Genomic DNA, 18,378 nt, shown 5'->3' on the forward strand with positions numbered 1-18,378 from the left:
AGCTAACTGGGAGTACAATTCAGGGCGTTGAACCGTCGCACAATTTCACAACAAAGTCTATAAAACAGATGCAAGGAGAGTGCAGATGCATATTTATGCATTTGTAACATACACAGTGTAAACACTGAATGTTTATGCATCTGACCCCAGACATCCTGAAGTGTCGTCTTGAGTTCACGATGTCTTGTGGAAAGTTTTCCTCCATTGTTTGTTATTGAGACTCAAATTTAAGGAAATTATTTTTTGTATGCTGAATTAAATGCCATATTTTGTAATACCGTAATATATGTTTATCAAGGTAATTTAAAGCCGTGTATATAATAACAAACAGCAGTTTTAAGTCCCCATATTCCATGTTTCTTTGTTTTCCTCAGCTAAATCATTGGACTTGAGTACATTCAGTGGTTAATGTGATGATAACCGTTAAGTTTGTGTAGCTACATTATTTTACTACTACAGAGTGCCTGTGTAGAGCTTACATGGATACAGTATATAGTTGACCAATTAACACTAAATTACTGTTAGTGACAGTCCAACAGTTATGAAGGCGTGTCCGTGATTTTGGGGAAGAATGCTTTTAAAACATAAAAATCTCCCAAATCACGGCATTATGCTGCATATTGTTTTAGGAATTTAAAATGATCTAATGTTTAATTTGGGACAAAACAAAAACTGAAAATGCAACGTCAATTCTCAAGTGTAGTTATTTTTTTCATCAGTTGGATATTTATAACGATGATGTTTGATTGTTTCCATATCCCTACAGTCATCTCCTGTCTTTGAGTGGAAAGAAGTGAGCGTCACAGACGGCTCTGTCCGTTCTGTAGTGGTACAACTTGTTCCTATTTGTTGTAATATCTTTATGCAAAGGAGGTTTATCTGGTATTGCATTCAGATGCATGGCACTGAACTCACTAGTTGTTGCCTTTTACAGAAAATATTCTCATTTCATAGTCATGACATTCTTATAACTCTGCAGTTAGTTGTTTTTATAAAGAAAATACCACTGATGATCCTACAATGTGCACCATATCTCCTTAAGTCTCATCTTGCCAAATGTTTAATTGTTCTTTTAGTTGTTTTTTAATGATCATATATTTTTTACCTCACTTTGAGAGGACCTGAACAAGCAAACACAGGATTTAAAAAGAAAAGAGATTGTATAATGTGTCAAATGTATTATTTATTTTCTGTAGCATGTCATGTGTTAATATACATTGTCAATAAAATGATACCAAATTGTATATTGTGTGACTGTGAGCAAGTTACAATTGTAAAATAAATGCTTATTTATGAATTATATTCATGCCGAATGGAAGAGTTGCTACATTTTAATAAATAGATAAATCATAGACATTTTAAATGTATTGAGAAGTCACTTCTTCTGGATTTGCCATTGTTTGAATGGAGTTTTGTGAGAGTAATCTTGGAAAATCGTGGTTTATTTCGGGACTTGGCACGAGGGTGTATAGTGTGGGCGTAAATGAGACCGCTGCGTGGGTTTCCCGGATGGAGTAGCGTCGCCATCTTTACGCCAGTGTGCTACCTACCGGTAGGTTGTTCAGTTCAGCGGAGCAACCGTGCTGTTGCTGATCCACCACCGAGCAGCTAGATAATCCTCACTTTCCACTGGGACGAGCAGCCCAAACACATCCGAGCACCATGGCGGATAGAGAGAACTTAGTGTACCAGGCCAAACTCGCCGAGCAAGCGGAGAGATACGACGGTAAGAGCCCCGCATAAATGATAATGGTCACTGCAGAATGCCTGGCCCCTCTTTGCCCCTCCAGTCTCCGTGCGCAAGGGGGGCTTTTGGAGACGCAGGTAAAGCACTAACGTTACGCATGGATCTGTTGGGTGAGGGACAAAATGGCGGAGGTTTCTCCAGCCGAATGAATCAGTAAACGTCTTTTAATTTATTTTTTTCTCTCTGTTCAAACGGAAGGTGCATTTAGCCGAGCGTGCTTTTTGTCGCGTGGCCTGGTTAAATGTTAGCTTACGTTAGCCGGTGAGCTAAGCTAGTTCATTGCGTTAGTTAGCTACCACTGTAGCTACCTAGTGCTAACTAGCTAAACTAGCCATTCTTCAGCCCCCAGACACGCGTCACACCAAACTCCATTCAGGAATAAAGCAAACGTCCCTGTTTCTGTCGTAACCGCTGGACTACACGTGGTCTATATCTCCAGCTTCAGTCGGAAGATATATCCGAAAAAATGTATCCATGCCACCGTTAATGCTAACGCACCGCCCACACACAGTGTGTAAGAAAACACAGCTCCAGTCTCACAAAACCAATGGTCAATTACCCTTTGATGCACTAAATGCAAGCATTTAAGAGTGACATTACTTCTTAACAACTCGTTTACGGTCTGACTTGTTTGTTGAAGCCGGAACAATTAGGCAAACAATTAAAAAAAACTGAAATATGAAGCTCTCTTTGTGTTGGTCCGTCTGCTATTGTACTTTAATGAGGCCAGTGTTGTCGTGCTGGTGTGGGTTAATTGATTCAGAGGTGGAGCACCAATGGTGGACGGGAGTAGGCGAGGCTCAGAGTATTTTATTTAAGCAAAGCAGCGTTAATTGAGCTGGCTGACCATTGGTTACTCTGTAGTTGATTTAGATATTCAGTATTAATGTTGAGGCCTCGTCGGTGTGGTGTAGTGTGATCCATCTCTTACACTGATGGAGTGACTGAACTACACACTGCATCAAACATTTTACTGGCAACACATGAGTGCACGTTGCGTTAAGTTCTGGTGTGAGTAACTGCATCTTGTCAAAGACATGTACTTTGTTCGCCATGATACCAACTCATTTAGTCATGCACTATAATAAATCATAAGCATTTGCATTATTTCGTCTCATCCAGGCCCAGGACCCCGTCTCATTGACACGTTAACGTCTATCTACATGCTCTGCATGCTTTACATTAACGCACATCTTTGACTATATCTCTGTACATTGCATATTTTAATGCAAAATTCTAATATATACATTTTTAGCAATATCTGCTTTTCTTTTTCATTTAATTTCCTGTCACTATGTTAATGTTATGCACCAATGCACCAAATCAAATCCCTAGAAGCCTACTTGGCAATAAACCGGATTGTGATTGAGGCGTGGATCTGCACGGCTGCTCACTGCAGCACATCCTTTATCATCCTTAGTTCAACATGACCCCACAGCAGGACCCCGACCATGCATTGTATTTCATCAGTTTATACCAATAACGCACGCTGAACGTGTACACGAGCAGACTGCTGGCCCAATACAGGGACAAAATATCTTTAAAGGGGGAGAAAAGACACTGCAGGTGTGATAATGGCAAGACGCCAACAATGACCTGTTTATCTTATTACATAGAAAGTTATTTAAATTATAAAAGATGGTCATTATAATTCTGTTGATTAGCTACAATTGATTGTAGAGGTGTGAGTTTTCACTGGCATGGAATACTGCTAGCTAGGACAAGTTAGCGGACTGCGGCTGCAGAGTGCTGTCAGCTCTGTGTGTGTGTGTGTGTGTGTGTGTGTGTGTGTGTGTGTGTGTGTAAGCTACAACCTTTGTGTAACAGAGAAAGAAGCTCGCCATTTAATGAGACCTAAACGCAGTTAAGACTCACACTAAGATGGAATTAATTAAAACTCCCGATTATGCATTTGGATGCAGGCTATAGGGGACACTGATGGTTAAACTAAGTTTTGTTGCGAGAATAGTCGGCGGTGTTTTAACGTGTCCGTGTCACAGCTCTACTTGTCTGACGGAAGAATTCATAAGATAAATTTCACCACGACAGGAAGTCAATGAGGTGGCACGTTAGAACTTCTTTACAGCAACTGGCCAGATGTTTAAGTCATTGGTGGTGGTCAACTCTACTGTATAATGGAGTCCTACCCTCTAAGTCCTCTGGACACGGCTGCACTGTGTTTAGCTGAGCTTCAGCTGCTGTTTAGTGTGTCCAATAGTTGTGCGGTGCACAGCTCTTTCATGTGCTTTGGTTTCTTCATGCATCTGGTCTATTTTTAAATGCATTTGAAGACACGTGGCTTTGAAAGTTACAATGCATTTCATGGGTTAATGTCCGTAAAATTAAAAACAAGCCACTGGGTGCTATTTTTAGTTTCTCTTTCTTTGTTTGAAGTGGGCGAGAGACAGACTAGCTCTGTTAGGTATCTATGCTACTGAACAGCATGACACCAAGGAAAATGACTAACAACCACAGCGATGCAGCTGGAAAGATATGCAATTATCAGTTGGTACATGGCCATCTATGATCGTATATGCATTTTCAATTTGCAAGATATATTTTTGTCAGACAAGCTGACATGCGTGGCTGAGTATCTGCTGCTGCAAATGTGGTCAAAGCACCCAAGACTTCCCTCCATCAAATAGCCCCAAAAGAATAAAAAGAGCAAGGATCAGACTGGAGACACCTTTTTCATCTCTACAGAGGAAAAGCCACAGCTTGTGCATGCATCACATGTGACAAATTCAATCTCTAAAATAGCACAAATGCCATCTTAGCTGGTGGTTAAAGAAGCCCAGTTTGTTTCAGCATGAGGCCGAGGTTGACTGATCAGTTCAATGGAGCTGTAGAGGTTGTAACGCTGAGAACAGTGTTTTAAAAAGCACAGAGAGGTCATTGAGTGTGTTTGAGTGCGCACTGGGCTGGAGGGTGAAATGATCAAAGCAGCATTAGTGCTCCTCCTGGCTTGAAACCATCGTGTATCAGGTTTCACCAGTATGCTGCGCAGCACCCTGCCATTGGCTTCAACAGATAACACCCTGTCTGTGAAGCTGAAAGCCAAATGACTGGCACACCACTCTCTTACCTCCAGGGTAGCACGGTTAGCATGGGCGCTGGGACTCGTCTGCAGCTTGATTCCGCCATTAAAGATAGTCGTTGCATTTTTAAAAAGGCATTAGCATTCCGCACATGATGCTACTCCGACGATTAGAAATCATCCCACAGATTATGTAGTTGCATTTTGATATCGGCATATAAGTAATAATCAAATAAAAACCTAAAGGTGGATCCAGAAACGACATAGAATACATCACCAACAACAACTGCTGCAGCAGTTTAGTTAGATGTAGATGCTGCCTTCTATGCCCCCTTGAACTGCTTTATGATTTGGTTCCAGAGGCCTCATGCAGTGTCTGCTGTTAATCCCCAGGGAAACGGCTTGTTTGATAATTAGTAGCTCCTTCAGAGCGGAGTATTAAATTGTTGTTTATTGTAGATTCTTTATCAACCACATCCTACTGAATCACCTTGAGGATGTGAGGCTCAGCCTGCTGGTACATAGCTCTGGCTCCGGTCCCTGGTTCCTACCATCGGTGTCTATAGGCGGCGAATCTCTGCATTAGAGGAGTCTATACTTGGGCAGTGTCCCAGGAACCCCATTAATATAATACAGAGGATAACAGAAAGCTTTCTAGGCTCTGCTCTGTGGTTTGAACTCATTCTTGATGGAAGGATGTGCTTCCTTTATGCCCCCCCCCCCCCCCCCCCCCCCCCCTAAGAAGATCAATTATTACAATGGAGGAAACCAGACACGACCGCATTGGGTATTTTGCTGTATTTAGGACTTATTTGCGCCATGGTTGATGAAATGTTATCTATATGGATGGGTTAAAACCTCATTTATTTAACACTAGTATTGGGCTGTTGGACTGATCAACTGTTGGAGAAACACAACGTCACGCTGCAGTGACCAATCACGCCCGGGTTAGTTGAAGTGAATGCTTCACGCAGTTCAGGTTGTTGCTACTTTAGTGCTGGGGTGGACTTGAGAATCCTCCGTCTGATGCCATTTGTTACGCCGTGTCTCCCAGAAATGGTGGAGTCGATGAAGAACGTGGCCAGCATGGACGTGGAGCTGACGGTGGAGGAGAGGAACCTGCTGTCGGTAGCGTACAAGAACGTGATCGGGGCCAGAAGAGCGTCCTGGAGGATAATCAGCAGCCTGGAGCAGAAAGAAGAAAACAAAGGCGGAGAAGACAAACTAAAGATGATCCGGGAATACAGAAAAACGGTCAGACACTAGTATTAAATGTATTAACTGTGTGAGTGAGCAGTGTGAGATTGTATCTTTTTGAGGTTTCTAAGCTACAAGGTTTTGATCATGATCATCTTCATGCAACACGGCTCTTCCTGCATTGGAAATACAAACCCTCAATTAGAGCTTTAGGTTGCTACGTACCTTGTTTCACACAGATCAGTGTAACTGTCAGATAATCACATTTCCACATTTAGCAGCCAACTTGCTAGCAATGTTTTGCTGATTTTGGCAGGACTCTCTCAGGTCTCCTCCCCTGACCTCTCCACTTTGAGAGGAGATGTTGAGACTTGTCTGAGTGAAATAACGAGCTCGCAGCAACCAAGAATCGGCTGTAAATCAATTCTTCCTCATTTCTGCTGCAGAGTAACTCCCACTCTCCGAGCGCAGCAACCTTCCAATCATTTAATGAAAGCAGAAACATATTTTATTTGCAGGGTTTTGTACGCATGTAATTTCCCACAGCGGTAAGATGCTGGAATAGTTTCATGGATCTGTTTTTTGTACATTTAATTGAAAAGCGCTCAGAGAACCGATTGACTGGCTACCTCGAAGACCACTGCCCTAAAAGCTGCCTTGTGTATTTCTGCCCACCTGTAACTGTTGTTTGTGTGACAGTTTGTTGGGCATATTGTACTTCAAATATAAATGTAGGGTATTGTTTTATAATAAGTAACTGATAGTCATGACTCATTGAAGACTTTAAAATATCAAACCAGGTTTGAATTGCAACTGATTAGTCAAAGGGAACTTTATTCTAGTACCTGTGAGGTTTTATGTGACCGTACAAGCCGTTGACTGTAGTGTGTGTGTGTGTGTGTGTGTGTGTGTGTGTGTGTGTGTGTGTGTGTGTGTGTGTTGGTCTGCAGGTCGAGAAAGAGCTGAAATCAATCTGCAACGACATTCTGGATGTACTGGACAAGCACCTCATCTTAGCTGCAGTCACAGGAGAATCTAAGGTTTTCTACTACAAAATGTATGTATCCAACACGTGTGTGTATTCTAACACTTTAGTACAGTTTGGTCGCATTACCAAAGCCTGCCCTAAGGTTCCCACCTTAACGTATGGAATGAGTACAAAGATACATAATAGAAAAGGTTTCTCTCTTTATTTAATCAGAATTCTGATTGCTGCATACCTCCGTTGCTTAAAGGATGTTAACATACTTAAAATGTAAAAGAAATATTGCCCTTATCTCACTTCACTCCAATCCACAAATGACCTGGTAATCATCATAAGCATGTGTTTATCTGAGCTACTTCCTGTTATGGTTGCGGTGCAGGGGATTATACGTGGATCCATAACCAAGTAATTTAATATTCTTGTGTAGTGAGAAAAGAAGTTACACATGAACTAAAGCTCATAGTTTAGGTGGAGATTTTCTGTCACTGCGTTAGTCGCTACATTAACTATTATGTAGTCATGTCTTAAGTACCTTATTCAGAGTAAGCCAGGGTCCTGTCACGTTTTAAATGTCCCATTAAATGGTAGGTGAAGTTTAGGTTTAGTGGCTGAGGAGGGAAAGTTATGCAACACACTCTTTCAGTATTGCGAAAGTTGCAAAGCAAGCATTAATAATTGTTGGAACATCAATTAAAAATTAAAATGGGGCTCATTATTCAACAATGTAAATACAATCTATAATATAGATTGTAGGGGTGCGTTCATGTTCTTGTCCCAAACTGTATTGTTCTGTACGTTAAATCCAGCGCTGCTGGTTTGTTAATGCGTTTGTTTGTTTGTGTTGTTCCCTCTGTTCAGGAAGGGAGATTACCACAGGTACCTGGCAGAGTTTGCCACAGGCAACGACAGGAAAGAGGCAGCCGAGAACAGTCTGGTTGCGTACAAAGCTGCTAGCGACATCGCCATGATCGAACTCCCTCCAACGCACCCCATTCGTCTGGGACTGGCCCTTAACTTTTCTGTTTTCTATTATGAAATCCTCAACTCGCCAGACCGTGCTTGCAAGTAAGTGTGTTCATTTCATGTTGACATATGTCACGGTTTGTGATTCTCAGATTAATTTCCATCCATACAATTCTGTCCACCTGTTCACTGAATGTAACCGTTGTCTTGTGTTGGACAGGTTGGCGAAGGAAGCGTTCGACAATGCCATTGCAGAACTGGATACGCTGAGCGAGGAAAGCTATAAGGACTCAACACTTATCATGCAGTTGCTACGTGACAACTTGACACTATGGACCTCAGACGTGCAGGGAGATGGTGAGAGAGACGTTCTGTTTAACTCACGGCTTCAGTTATAGTTGCTCCAATAGACGGCATCTACATTTCTCAGTGATACTGAATGAAGACTAGTTGTCTGTTGGAAGTTTTTCTTGTATTTCTTCCTTTAAATAGCCCCTCCATTGTCCCTTTGACTTCAGTTTCTGAGATACTTGTGTTTAAGTGCTGATGCCATCAAAAAGCATCCTGAAAACTGAAGAATGAACTTTTCCTCTAACCTTTCCCTTCATCCCTGTGGTTTCTCTGAAGTCAGAAGCTCTCTCTCTCTCTCTCTCTCCTTCTCAGTGCTCGCACACTGCTTTAACTTCTCATCTCTCCACCGTTCTTCTGTAGATTCTTAAGGACAGCCCTCTTCCCTCACTCTTCCATTATACAAGTCTAATTTGTAAGTCATTCCTTCTGCCTGTTTCACCTCAAGCTGTCTCTCCTGTCTCACCACCCTGGCATCCCTCACTAACCTCCTCACATTATAAAGGAATGTTTTTTGGGTGAGAGGAGATTAAATCCTCTCCTGCCCTGTTTGCCCACAGCTCTGAAGGATTACGGAGCTGCAATTATTTGAACTTTTCCACCTGTTATCCACCTATTTCTGCACGAGTGGAACTAGAGTGCTGTGTGCAAAACTTAAGTTACTTAAGCTAATACGAGGCTTTACTAGTCTAAATTCTTGTGTTTCTCAAACTTTATTTTGTGCGTTCTATTAAAATGCATGTTGCTTTATCAATAAACTAGGCCTTGCTGGTATCGTGCAGCGGTCTTCAGCTTGTGAGAAATGGTGTTGAACACAACAGAACGATACTGCATTGTTTACAATCCCAATTCAACAGTTGTTTTGTTGAGGTAATGTTCCAGGGCTGACTTTTATTAATAATGTACCTGTGTGTCTATGATTCACATTTACCTGTGAAATGTGAGCAAAAACATCAGTCAAAGTTGAGATGAAATGAAAATTGCTCCTTTTTAAACCCTTTGAAATCTCATTCGGAGTCATATTGTTTAGCTATTCAACCATGCATGCAAAAAAATGAAAAAAAAATAATCTATTTCTTTATCAAAATCTTTCCTTCCTGTGGAGCCACAATCCTCTGTAGCTCCGTATCGCGCTACATTCTAAGATTGTGATTCCGGCCTTGGAACATAGACTGAAAGAAGTTGCGGACATCCAGCGCCTTCGCCCTGCTCGTCCGTCTCACTGAACGCAGCCCGTTGGGGCGGTGCAGCAGATAGTCAGTAAACCTGTGAACTAGGGCTGCAACTAACGATTATTTTAATAATCGATTAATCTGTCGATTATTTGTTCGATTAATCGATGAATCGGATAAAAAAACAAAAAAGCATTAATTTCTAACCCTTTTTTCAAAAACAGAGCTGACAGTGTAAATTCACAGTGCAAAACATCTTCAGAAAGTGCACAAACAGGTTGCTTGAACATCCCTGAGCTGTTAAAGTAATAATTTAAAAAAAGAAATGGACTAATATCAGGAGTGGGGTTCAGTGGGTTACCCAAAATACTCTGTCTCTTATCACCTACAAGTATAACAGTACTTTAATGAGTTAACTGAATAAACTTTACCGTGTTCGCCTGGTAGACCAGCAGTAGAATAACAGAATGGGAAGAAACAATTAGCTGTTTTCACCCGCCATTTCTCATCTTTCTGAGCTCCACTTAACTTCCGGTTTAATGGTCATGTTACAAAAACAAAAGCTCGTCTATCATAAGTAAAACAACGGCGAAGCAGTTACGAGTTTAACACAAGGTACCCAAAATGGCAATACATGTAATGTATTATAATTGCAGAAATAAACCAAAAATAATACAAATCGCGTAAATCAACTTCCGGTGTTGTCATGGCAACGTTTATACGCCGGTCAGCGTCAGCTACAGAACCGGAGTCCTATTCCATTATTCCGAGCTGCGGTGTTCAGGCGACCGGGCCTGCTGTGAACACTCAAACATCTCCTCGACTTATTGAGTGGCGTAATAATCGACACAACGAATCGATAATGAAATTCGTTGCCAACTCTTTTGATAATCGATTTTTATCGATTTTATCGATTCGTTGTTGCAGCCCTACTGTGAACGCAGCGTTGTGTGATATCGCGGATAAACTGCAGTAACAGCGTGCGAGGCTGCGGCTCCGTCTCCCGTGGCTTTCTCACATCCCGGTTAGCCGTGTTGCTAATGAGCACTGTTACGGTTTCTGTTTTAATCATGATGGATTCTCGAGCCTTTTGTTATTCGTGCCTCTTAATTCTTCATTACACGGATGGCTGTGCTGTCTCTATGGTAACCTTTCTCAGCCACCAGTCGTACAGGTTCACAAGGCATTCCCCCCCCCCCCCCCCCCCCTCGGTACGTCTGACCACCACGGCTTGTTTTGAAGGCACTGTGGACTAACTCTTGCTCACTCGACTGCATGTTGACACGATCGGCGCTGAACACTGTGGTCTGCTTCTACATGTTGGGATTGTTTGTTGCATGGTTGACCAATCCACACACTTCTGATGGAACGATTGTGTTTCAGGGATTTCAGTTCAACTCTTTAAAAAAAAAAAGCCCCAAATACCACGCAGACCTTTCCCTCGTTGTGTTCCTTTACTCTTTCTAATAACAGCTCTGCAAACAACGTCTTAATACTATTAAGCAATGCTGATACAGCTTCAACTTGGCACGGAATTAATGTATTTTACTGTTTTGTACTGATGGGAAAATTTAGCACGCCCCTGTTTAGTTTTTGATTAAATGTTTATGATAATAACATAATGCTAATAACAATAGAAATGAATCATTCCTCAATAACAAGCCCTGTGTTATAACGGCTAGAGAATACAATAATCTCAGCCGGAACAGTGAACTAGTCTTTCTCCTGGTCGACCTCATGGAAGCTCACACTCAGCAGGGAGGAGCTTCCTCTGGCTGATCCGGCCACATTTAGCCACCTTTAAAAAAAAAAATAAAAAAAAACATCTCATTGAGTGTGCAGAGATAACATTGTGTTATGTTCCTGTCATTATCTCAGGTGAAGAACAGAACAAAGAAGAAGCACCACCGCCGCCGCCGCCAGATGCGGAGGAAGAGACCCAGTGAGACACAAGACGAGTCCTCTTCCTCCGACCCATCCTCCCTTTTTTCCTCTCCTCCCAGCACTAGCTTCTGTCCCCAGCCACAGTTTTCAACTGGGTTTATACTGCAGCCCACACTCTTCCTCTCCCCTCCATTTCTACCCATTTGTCTTACCCTTTCTCCTCATATGCATGTCATGTCCCGACCCCCCCAACAGGGCCCGCTCGGGTCTCCATTTCCACTTCCCAGGAGTTTTACCTTATTTTTGATGACTCATTTTGCAAGCCTGTACCCTTTAAGGTTCATGTCCTCTTTTACTGTTTTGTCTTTTCTTTTGCTTTACTTTGCTGTATTATCTGTTGCCAAGTACGCTTGCTTGTATTTCTAACACACATATGCAAGAGTTTATTTAAAGACAATACTTAGCTGTTCAACTTTTTCCTGTATTTGTGTGTTTCTAAACAATATATTGTCCATGCAGTCAGTCAGTTTTGAAACATTTCAGTTTGCAAATTGAGGAAATAAAGTGGCGATGAAAGATTTAAAAGGGATGTGTGAAAGCTTTTTGGAAGAACTAAGTGCCCTCTTTACTTTGTGGTTACCAAACCTGCTCCTTCGACACATCAATAGTTGTTTTTTTTAATGACAAATAGCAGAATGTCCTCCTTCTCCAAGCATCACTCTGACCTCTATTCTTGTCCATTCTCGGACCAAGTAATGTGCTGCGAGGCTGTAGCGCTTTTGCTAATGGCAGATAGTTAGGTAATGGCTTTCTAGCAGACAGAACGAGTATGTGTGTGCGTGGGAGGGGAATGCTCAACACTATTGATTGTAATATAATGCGGTTTTGCATTGGCACCATATTAAAAAAAAAAAAACAATTTTGGGAAATAGAGACCTGCTCTATCTTTACTGTCCTGACTATTTCAGGTTTCCTCTTCTCAACTCTCTTTCCTACTCCTCGTTTCCTCTCTTCATTCTCTTCGGTATGTGTAACGTGAATCTGATTTGTACGACTGGATATTCTCAACGGAGCCACAAGTACCATCTGTATTCTTACTGAAACACAGCATGGAATTAACATTAAACTTCAAATTCAAAAATGTTAAATTCAAATGTGTAAGATGTTGTCTTTTCCTGTTCGTGCTTTGGTTTGTAATCACTAGAGGGCAGTGCTGGCCAGCAGTAGCAGATTGTATTCTGCATTGAAAGCATTGATTCTGCTGTAGTGGTTCAGAGTAACTAAGTACATTTACACAAGTACTATTTTGTGGTACTAGCGCTCTAATAATATTCTACTATATCTATCTGACAGTTGGCGTTAACTGTTTCTTTTTAGATGGTTTTACCTAAAATGTGACGAGCTTGTACACTCTGACACAACTCTGCGGTTTAATGTAGAAAATATATATTTTGTTTTGTATGTTCACTTTTCGATGCAATCGTATGTCTTGAAAAACGTATCTCTAGTATCTCATAAAAGCAACAATAAGTATATACCACATCTTACAGTGTCTTAAAATGTCAAATAGTGTCAACAAAAAGTGATGGTACAGTATGTTGAAGAAAGCAGTATAGTATGTGGAAAGAAATTGTATTTTATGTCAGATTTATAATGAAAAAGTCAGTATTGTATGTCATACAAATGGGTCATTGTATACTACATAGTCTCATTAAAATAAATTGTATAGTATTCCATAGAAAACTCATTTAACGTCTTGGTACATCTTAAACTAGTAAAAATCATAGTTTAGTATACCAAAAATGTCAGTATAGTATTAAAAAATGGATAAAAATGTCATGAAAAAAGGCATCGTATGTTGTAAAAAGTCAGTATAGTATGTCAAAAGAAATCTTAGTATAGTATAGAATGTCAAAAATGCATATTATAGATTGTTGAAAAGTCAGTATAGTATGTGGAAAAAAGTCACAGTATGGTATGTTAAATGCTGTACTTGTCATTCTCTACAGCAGTGATTCTCAACTAGTGGGCCTGAAGCAGTTGTACTCATTTACGTGAAACGTGTGGGACGGGGACTTGCAAGAACAATTTCTCTGCACAAGAGAGCTCCCTATACTACGACTGCAGAGGACATGTTCAGCTCAGGTTCAGACTGCACCATCTTTTCATTAAATACATTTGAGAAGTTGAACATTTTCCTCGATTTGGATCGCAGCTTGTCATTAAGGGGTGACGGTGGGTCCCGCAGCCAGACCACTTGATAACCGCTGCTCTACAGAGAATGTTAAGAACATTAGTACTTCCAGTGTCGTTCGTAGCGTTAGCTGTGAGCTGCCGGCTGGCGTTCACCGTGTTGAGAGCTAATCGAAATGCTCCCAACCTTGGACCTTGCATCTTTAAGAAATATCACAAAACAAGTTATAGTATAGCACGCTGAAAAATACCATGAAAAAAGAGATGGTATAGTACATCATAAAAAGTCATAAGATAATACATTACAAAAGACTCATACAAATGTAATAGTTGTATAGCGAGACATAAAAATGTCAAAAAACGTTTTAGTGAGCCATACCATAGTTTGTCTTTAAAATGTCATACGAAGTAATTACATAATCTTTTATAAATAATGTCTAAAAGTTACAATATTTCATAAAAAGTCACAAAATAGTCATCAGTATAGCACTTCATAAGTATCATAGTATTCGATGTCATTGAGTCACAAAACAGTATAGTTTGTCGTAATAAAAAAAAAGTCAGTATAGTATTTATATAAGTCAGGATACAGTATATCGTAGTCATTGTATAGTATGTCACAAAAATGTCATAATATAGTTTAAAATATACTGCAGGAGTAGTGTGACAATTTGTAAACATTGTCTTTTACATAGTTTTGCCCTCATTTACATGTATTCATTAAGACTTTGATCCTTTTTTTTAACTTTTCGTTTGCTGTGGAAGAAAGCGAGAAAAATATTCTCTTTAAAAACTCAAGGCAACATAGGGCAAGCAATCGACATACAAGTATTCCTTTGAATCTTAATTCAATGGAATACTTTATGTGTTTGTGCCTCAAGATTAGATAATAAAGTAGTGTCGACTTTAATGGGATAGTTCACCATTCTTTGCGAGCATAATTATTTGTTCTTTTTTGTCAGGCTGGCACTGTCCAAATGTTAAGGAGGCTATAAGTTGGACTACTTTTTTGGCAGGGAGTATTGACTTCCTGGAAGAATAAGTGCATTCCTAAAAATGTTGAACTAAACTGTTGAACTACTTTGCTGTCCGTTGGAGGTCTGGGGCCCTGGGGAAGTTATTTTGCAAGGCTCCTGATCTAGCCTTGGCAAAGAGGTCACCAAAAACCTTAGAATTCATCCTCTCAGGACCATAATAATCATGCAAAGTTTCAGCACAACGTGGGCATTTGTCGACATATCAACGATGCTTCTCTCTCATCTCTACATGAAATAATGACACAGTACATTGCAATTTGAATTCTTTTTTACTTAAAAAAGATCAAAATAAAGATGTACAATTGAACCAAAATAAGACGCCATATTACACTTCAGCTCTAAAGACGGACGGCAGGACAAAAAAGGCATGACCTGAAATTTCAGCTGGTTACTTCGCTGCAAACTTCCCCGTCCTGCCACATCATGTGTGCGGGAACAGATGAGAATTGGGAAAAACAACGAAAATGTTTAGAACCAACTCCATCGTGGGCTGGTGTTGCTGAAGATGTGGCTTCTTGTATCCTATTGCAGATTGTCCTTCCAAAAGGACACTCAGCGAGACTGGAGCAAATCAATTCCTGCTACATTGTCCAGCCTCCCTGGACGATCCACAGTGTTTCAATAAGGAAGGGCTCTATAATCATTGTTCAACATATAAACAGTGGCTTCATCAGCTCAGGTTCAACGTCTTACTGGCATTACCGTAGACACTTCAAATAACATATAATGAGAGAGAAATGGCAATTTTTCAATTTCACATCATGGTTTTGATTCATGTCTCCACACACATAATGGTCTTAAAGATCTACCCAGATAGCACTGGACTGTCGACATTTATTACCAGGACACAGACAGTTTCTTTTTAATTTCTCGGTACAAAAAATAGATCAAAGAGAATGAAAAAAATAGTTATATTCTGACTGCGGAAACTTGATTTGTAAAGCTCTACTCATGAGCTACTCTCCGGGTCTACGTCTGCACAGTGAGGGGTGTGGTTTAAGGATTGGGGGTGGAGCTACTTAACATTCATTGTTGAATATATTAATGAATTTGTACGCAACAGGTATCAGAATATTTGGGCAGTTGATACCCCATTCACATTTAGAGTTTGAATGTTCCTATATAATAAAGTTAAGTATTCAACACGTAACGGATTTTAACACTGCTCTCCACATGTCTCCTCTTTCAAGTGGCATCATCTTTTTCATTATTGCGATGAATAAAGATCTTTAAAGATGATTTACAAAAAAAAACAAAAAAAACTGTCTGTCCACTACAGTATCTATGTACATCTGTTTAAAAAGCAAGCATGTTACACAGTCGTCCCTATGTACAGCTAACTTCTGCATTTTCTTTTTCGTGGAATATACATATTTACTCATTTTCACAGTTTCCTATGTTTGCTCTTATATTCAATATCAATAGATTTCATTTTTGTAATTATGAATACAAATCATTTTCATCATATCTTCATGGCACTGGGCTTCAACTCTCCCAGAGTCACTTGTTGATATCTCGTGAGATTGTTGTCTCATGAACGCTGCTCATGTCTGTGTAGCAAATACTGTTCAGCTTGAAAACAATCTTGATTGTGGTTCAGTTCTTTTTTTTTTTTTTTTTTTTTCTCTTTTTGCCAATTCACAGCAATCCAAAAAAGTTTTGAATTTCAAGTTTACAGTTTTCTGGTCTTCGTCTTTATCATATTTCATGATATTTTTCATTTTCTTTCTTCTCTGTTGCTCTTCACATCAGTGGCGTGGTAAAGGTAGAATGGCTCCAGTGGATTGCAGTGTCCCCTTGATTCAAAACAAACGCTTCCGTGTGGCCACACAGTAAAAAAACACAAAAAAAAAACACAAAAACAAGATTTTTCTGCCTCTGGTTTCCACAGATTTCTGAGAGAAACCATCGAGCCACAACGAGTCGTGACCTCTAACAGTGGGATTTCTTGTTAGCGCCTCCTGTCGGTCTCGTCTCGCCCACTGGAGGTAACCTGTTGGGTGTGTGAATCCTGTTTCTTCGTGGTAAGTTTCTGGTTGTTTCGTGGGCGGTGTGATTATTGTTTTTTCTTGTTATTGGAATAAGGCACTTGAGAGGTTTTTGGTTTTCACGGGAGCTCAGAGGAGACCAGGGCGAGGCCGGAGCTCTGGCGGAGGGGAGGCCCGGTGTGGACGGCCTTGGGACAATCTGGCGTCAGCACCCGTCCGTTCTCCCCGACGCTGCCTGTGATGGACAGACGGGCCTTGTTCCTCATGGCTTCTGTGAATGTTAGCTGAGGAGAGAAATAAAGAGATTTTGTGTGGGTGCAGGTGGAAATAAGACAAATGTGTACATTTGCAGATTGGAGTTTTAGGATGTGTTCATGCCAGATATGATCCTCAATCAACCATATAAAGCTTTATGTTTTTTCTGAAAAAAATATAACTATTCCCATTCATTTCGTCCATACATAGTACATGCTTTGATCCAGAATAATCAAGTCTTAAAACATTCCAACAAACTATAAAAGTTTGCTTATGATATTACCTGCAAACATGTGAAGTTCTAACCATAAGTTATATCAGTTATAACAGCATTGTACTCATTATAGTAATGGCTGAGATGTGGGGACACAGCGTCGCTCAAAAGAAGTCAAATGTGGGAAGAAACACAAGCAGTCTGACAAACATACAGTAAAAAAACAACTCTTAACTGAATTTTCCAACCTTTCAGACTACACTGAATCACCAACATGTTCTCACTCCCAATCCCTCAAATACCACAGCTTGGTCAGTGGCCCTAAGCTTCAAACTTCAGGTACATCTCTAGCGTAGAACTAAAACTCCAATCTGAACTTCAACATTATCTGTAAAACAATCGGTATAACAGTCTCACAGTACGGTACAGTTACATGTAATAAACAGTAGAGCAGCGAAACACCTTTCACAGCCATTCAGTACAGTATCAAGCCAGCCCCATACTACATATAAATCCATTAGCGACAGAATTATTACACAGTGAGTGATAGTTGCAGGCAGTGGGACAGGGAAGCTGACTAAGCAACAGTCAAGCTAATGAAGAGTTTGAGCTGAAGTGCTGATGGGGGACACATAACCATGTTGGACAGATATACACCGGGTGTGAAAAGATTTCTGAACGCCTAATAGTCAAGGACCTGGGGGAAATATCCAGAGGAAACAGCTCAACATCAATAAAGTCAGCTCAGCTCAAGGGATACTTCTCTTATGTTGACTTTAGCCCGACAATGTACAGTGTTTAAACATGGCGTTATGACATAGGGCTTCCTGTGTGCTCAGGGTGGATTTCTCATTAAATTTGTTCAGTGGCTGTACATTGATGGCCTATTGTAACTGACAGACTGGAGACAGTAATATCACTCAGCTGCAGCATGTACTACTCGGGTTCAAGTGTGTGTGTACGTGTGTGTACAGGTCATCACAAGGCTACAAAGAACTTTTGATGGTTCGCTATGAGAGAAACGTTGAGGTTCAGACACTAGACGGACGGATGTACTGCAGTTTGATGAAATGTCCTCACAAGTGTAGACGTGTGTGTACAAGTAAGACATTGGTCCTCATTTAACATGCCTTTCCTACCTGTTTATATGCTATGGGTGCAGTGGAAAAGCTGCTCCCCACAGCAACGCGTCTGAACGGAACACATTCTCGCGTTAAAACTCGTAATAAATGTATTCTAAGACTGTTCCTATAATTTACATGCCAATGAAATGACTAATCTTATTTAATTTGTTTAAACTCGCATTTTCATTGTAAGACTACTGTTTCTAATCAAATTGCAGAATTTCACAAGGGTGA

General features: G+C 40.5%; 2 protein-coding genes across 4 annotated transcripts in view; one reads left to right on the forward strand and one right to left on the reverse strand.

The window, feature by feature from the left end:
* The first annotated feature begins 1,543 nt into the window (after positions 1–1,543).
* On the forward strand, positions 1,544–12,283 carry LOC306705266 (14-3-3 protein epsilon). 2 transcript variants are annotated; one of them, XM_079171973.1, is made up of 7 exons: positions 1,544–1,726; positions 5,839–6,038; positions 6,932–7,038; positions 7,825–8,031; positions 8,150–8,286; positions 8,641–8,692; positions 11,328–12,283. In XM_079171973.1, the coding sequence occupies exons 1-6, from the start codon at positions 1,663–1,665 to the stop codon at positions 8,646–8,648; spliced, it is 723 nt and encodes a 240-aa protein (XP_079028099.1). In that variant the 5' UTR covers positions 1,544–1,662; the 3' UTR covers positions 8,649–8,692; positions 11,328–12,283. The 2 variants fall into 2 exon arrangements, with proteins under 2 accessions (XP_079028099.1, XP_079028098.1); XM_079171972.1 differs by lacking the exon at positions 8,641–8,692.
* Positions 12,284–14,891: 2,608 nt separating this feature from the next.
* The window catches only part of gria4b (glutamate receptor, ionotropic, AMPA 4b), a gene marked incomplete at both ends in the record, with an annotated part of 104,462 nt that continues 100,975 nt past the window's right edge, over positions 14,892–18,378 (reverse strand). For both annotated transcript variants that reach the window (XM_079171395.1, XM_079171396.1), the window contains one exon: positions 14,892–16,835. In XM_079171395.1, the coding sequence (XP_079027521.1) occupies positions 16,671–16,835 (165 nt within the window). The remainder of the gene's footprint in view (positions 16,836–18,378) is intronic.

This window comes from Pholis gunnellus (assembly GCF_910591455.1).
Source record: "Pholis gunnellus genome assembly, chromosome: 13".
In the NCBI taxonomy this organism is placed as follows: Eukaryota; Metazoa; Chordata; class Actinopteri; order Perciformes; family Pholidae; genus Pholis; species Pholis gunnellus.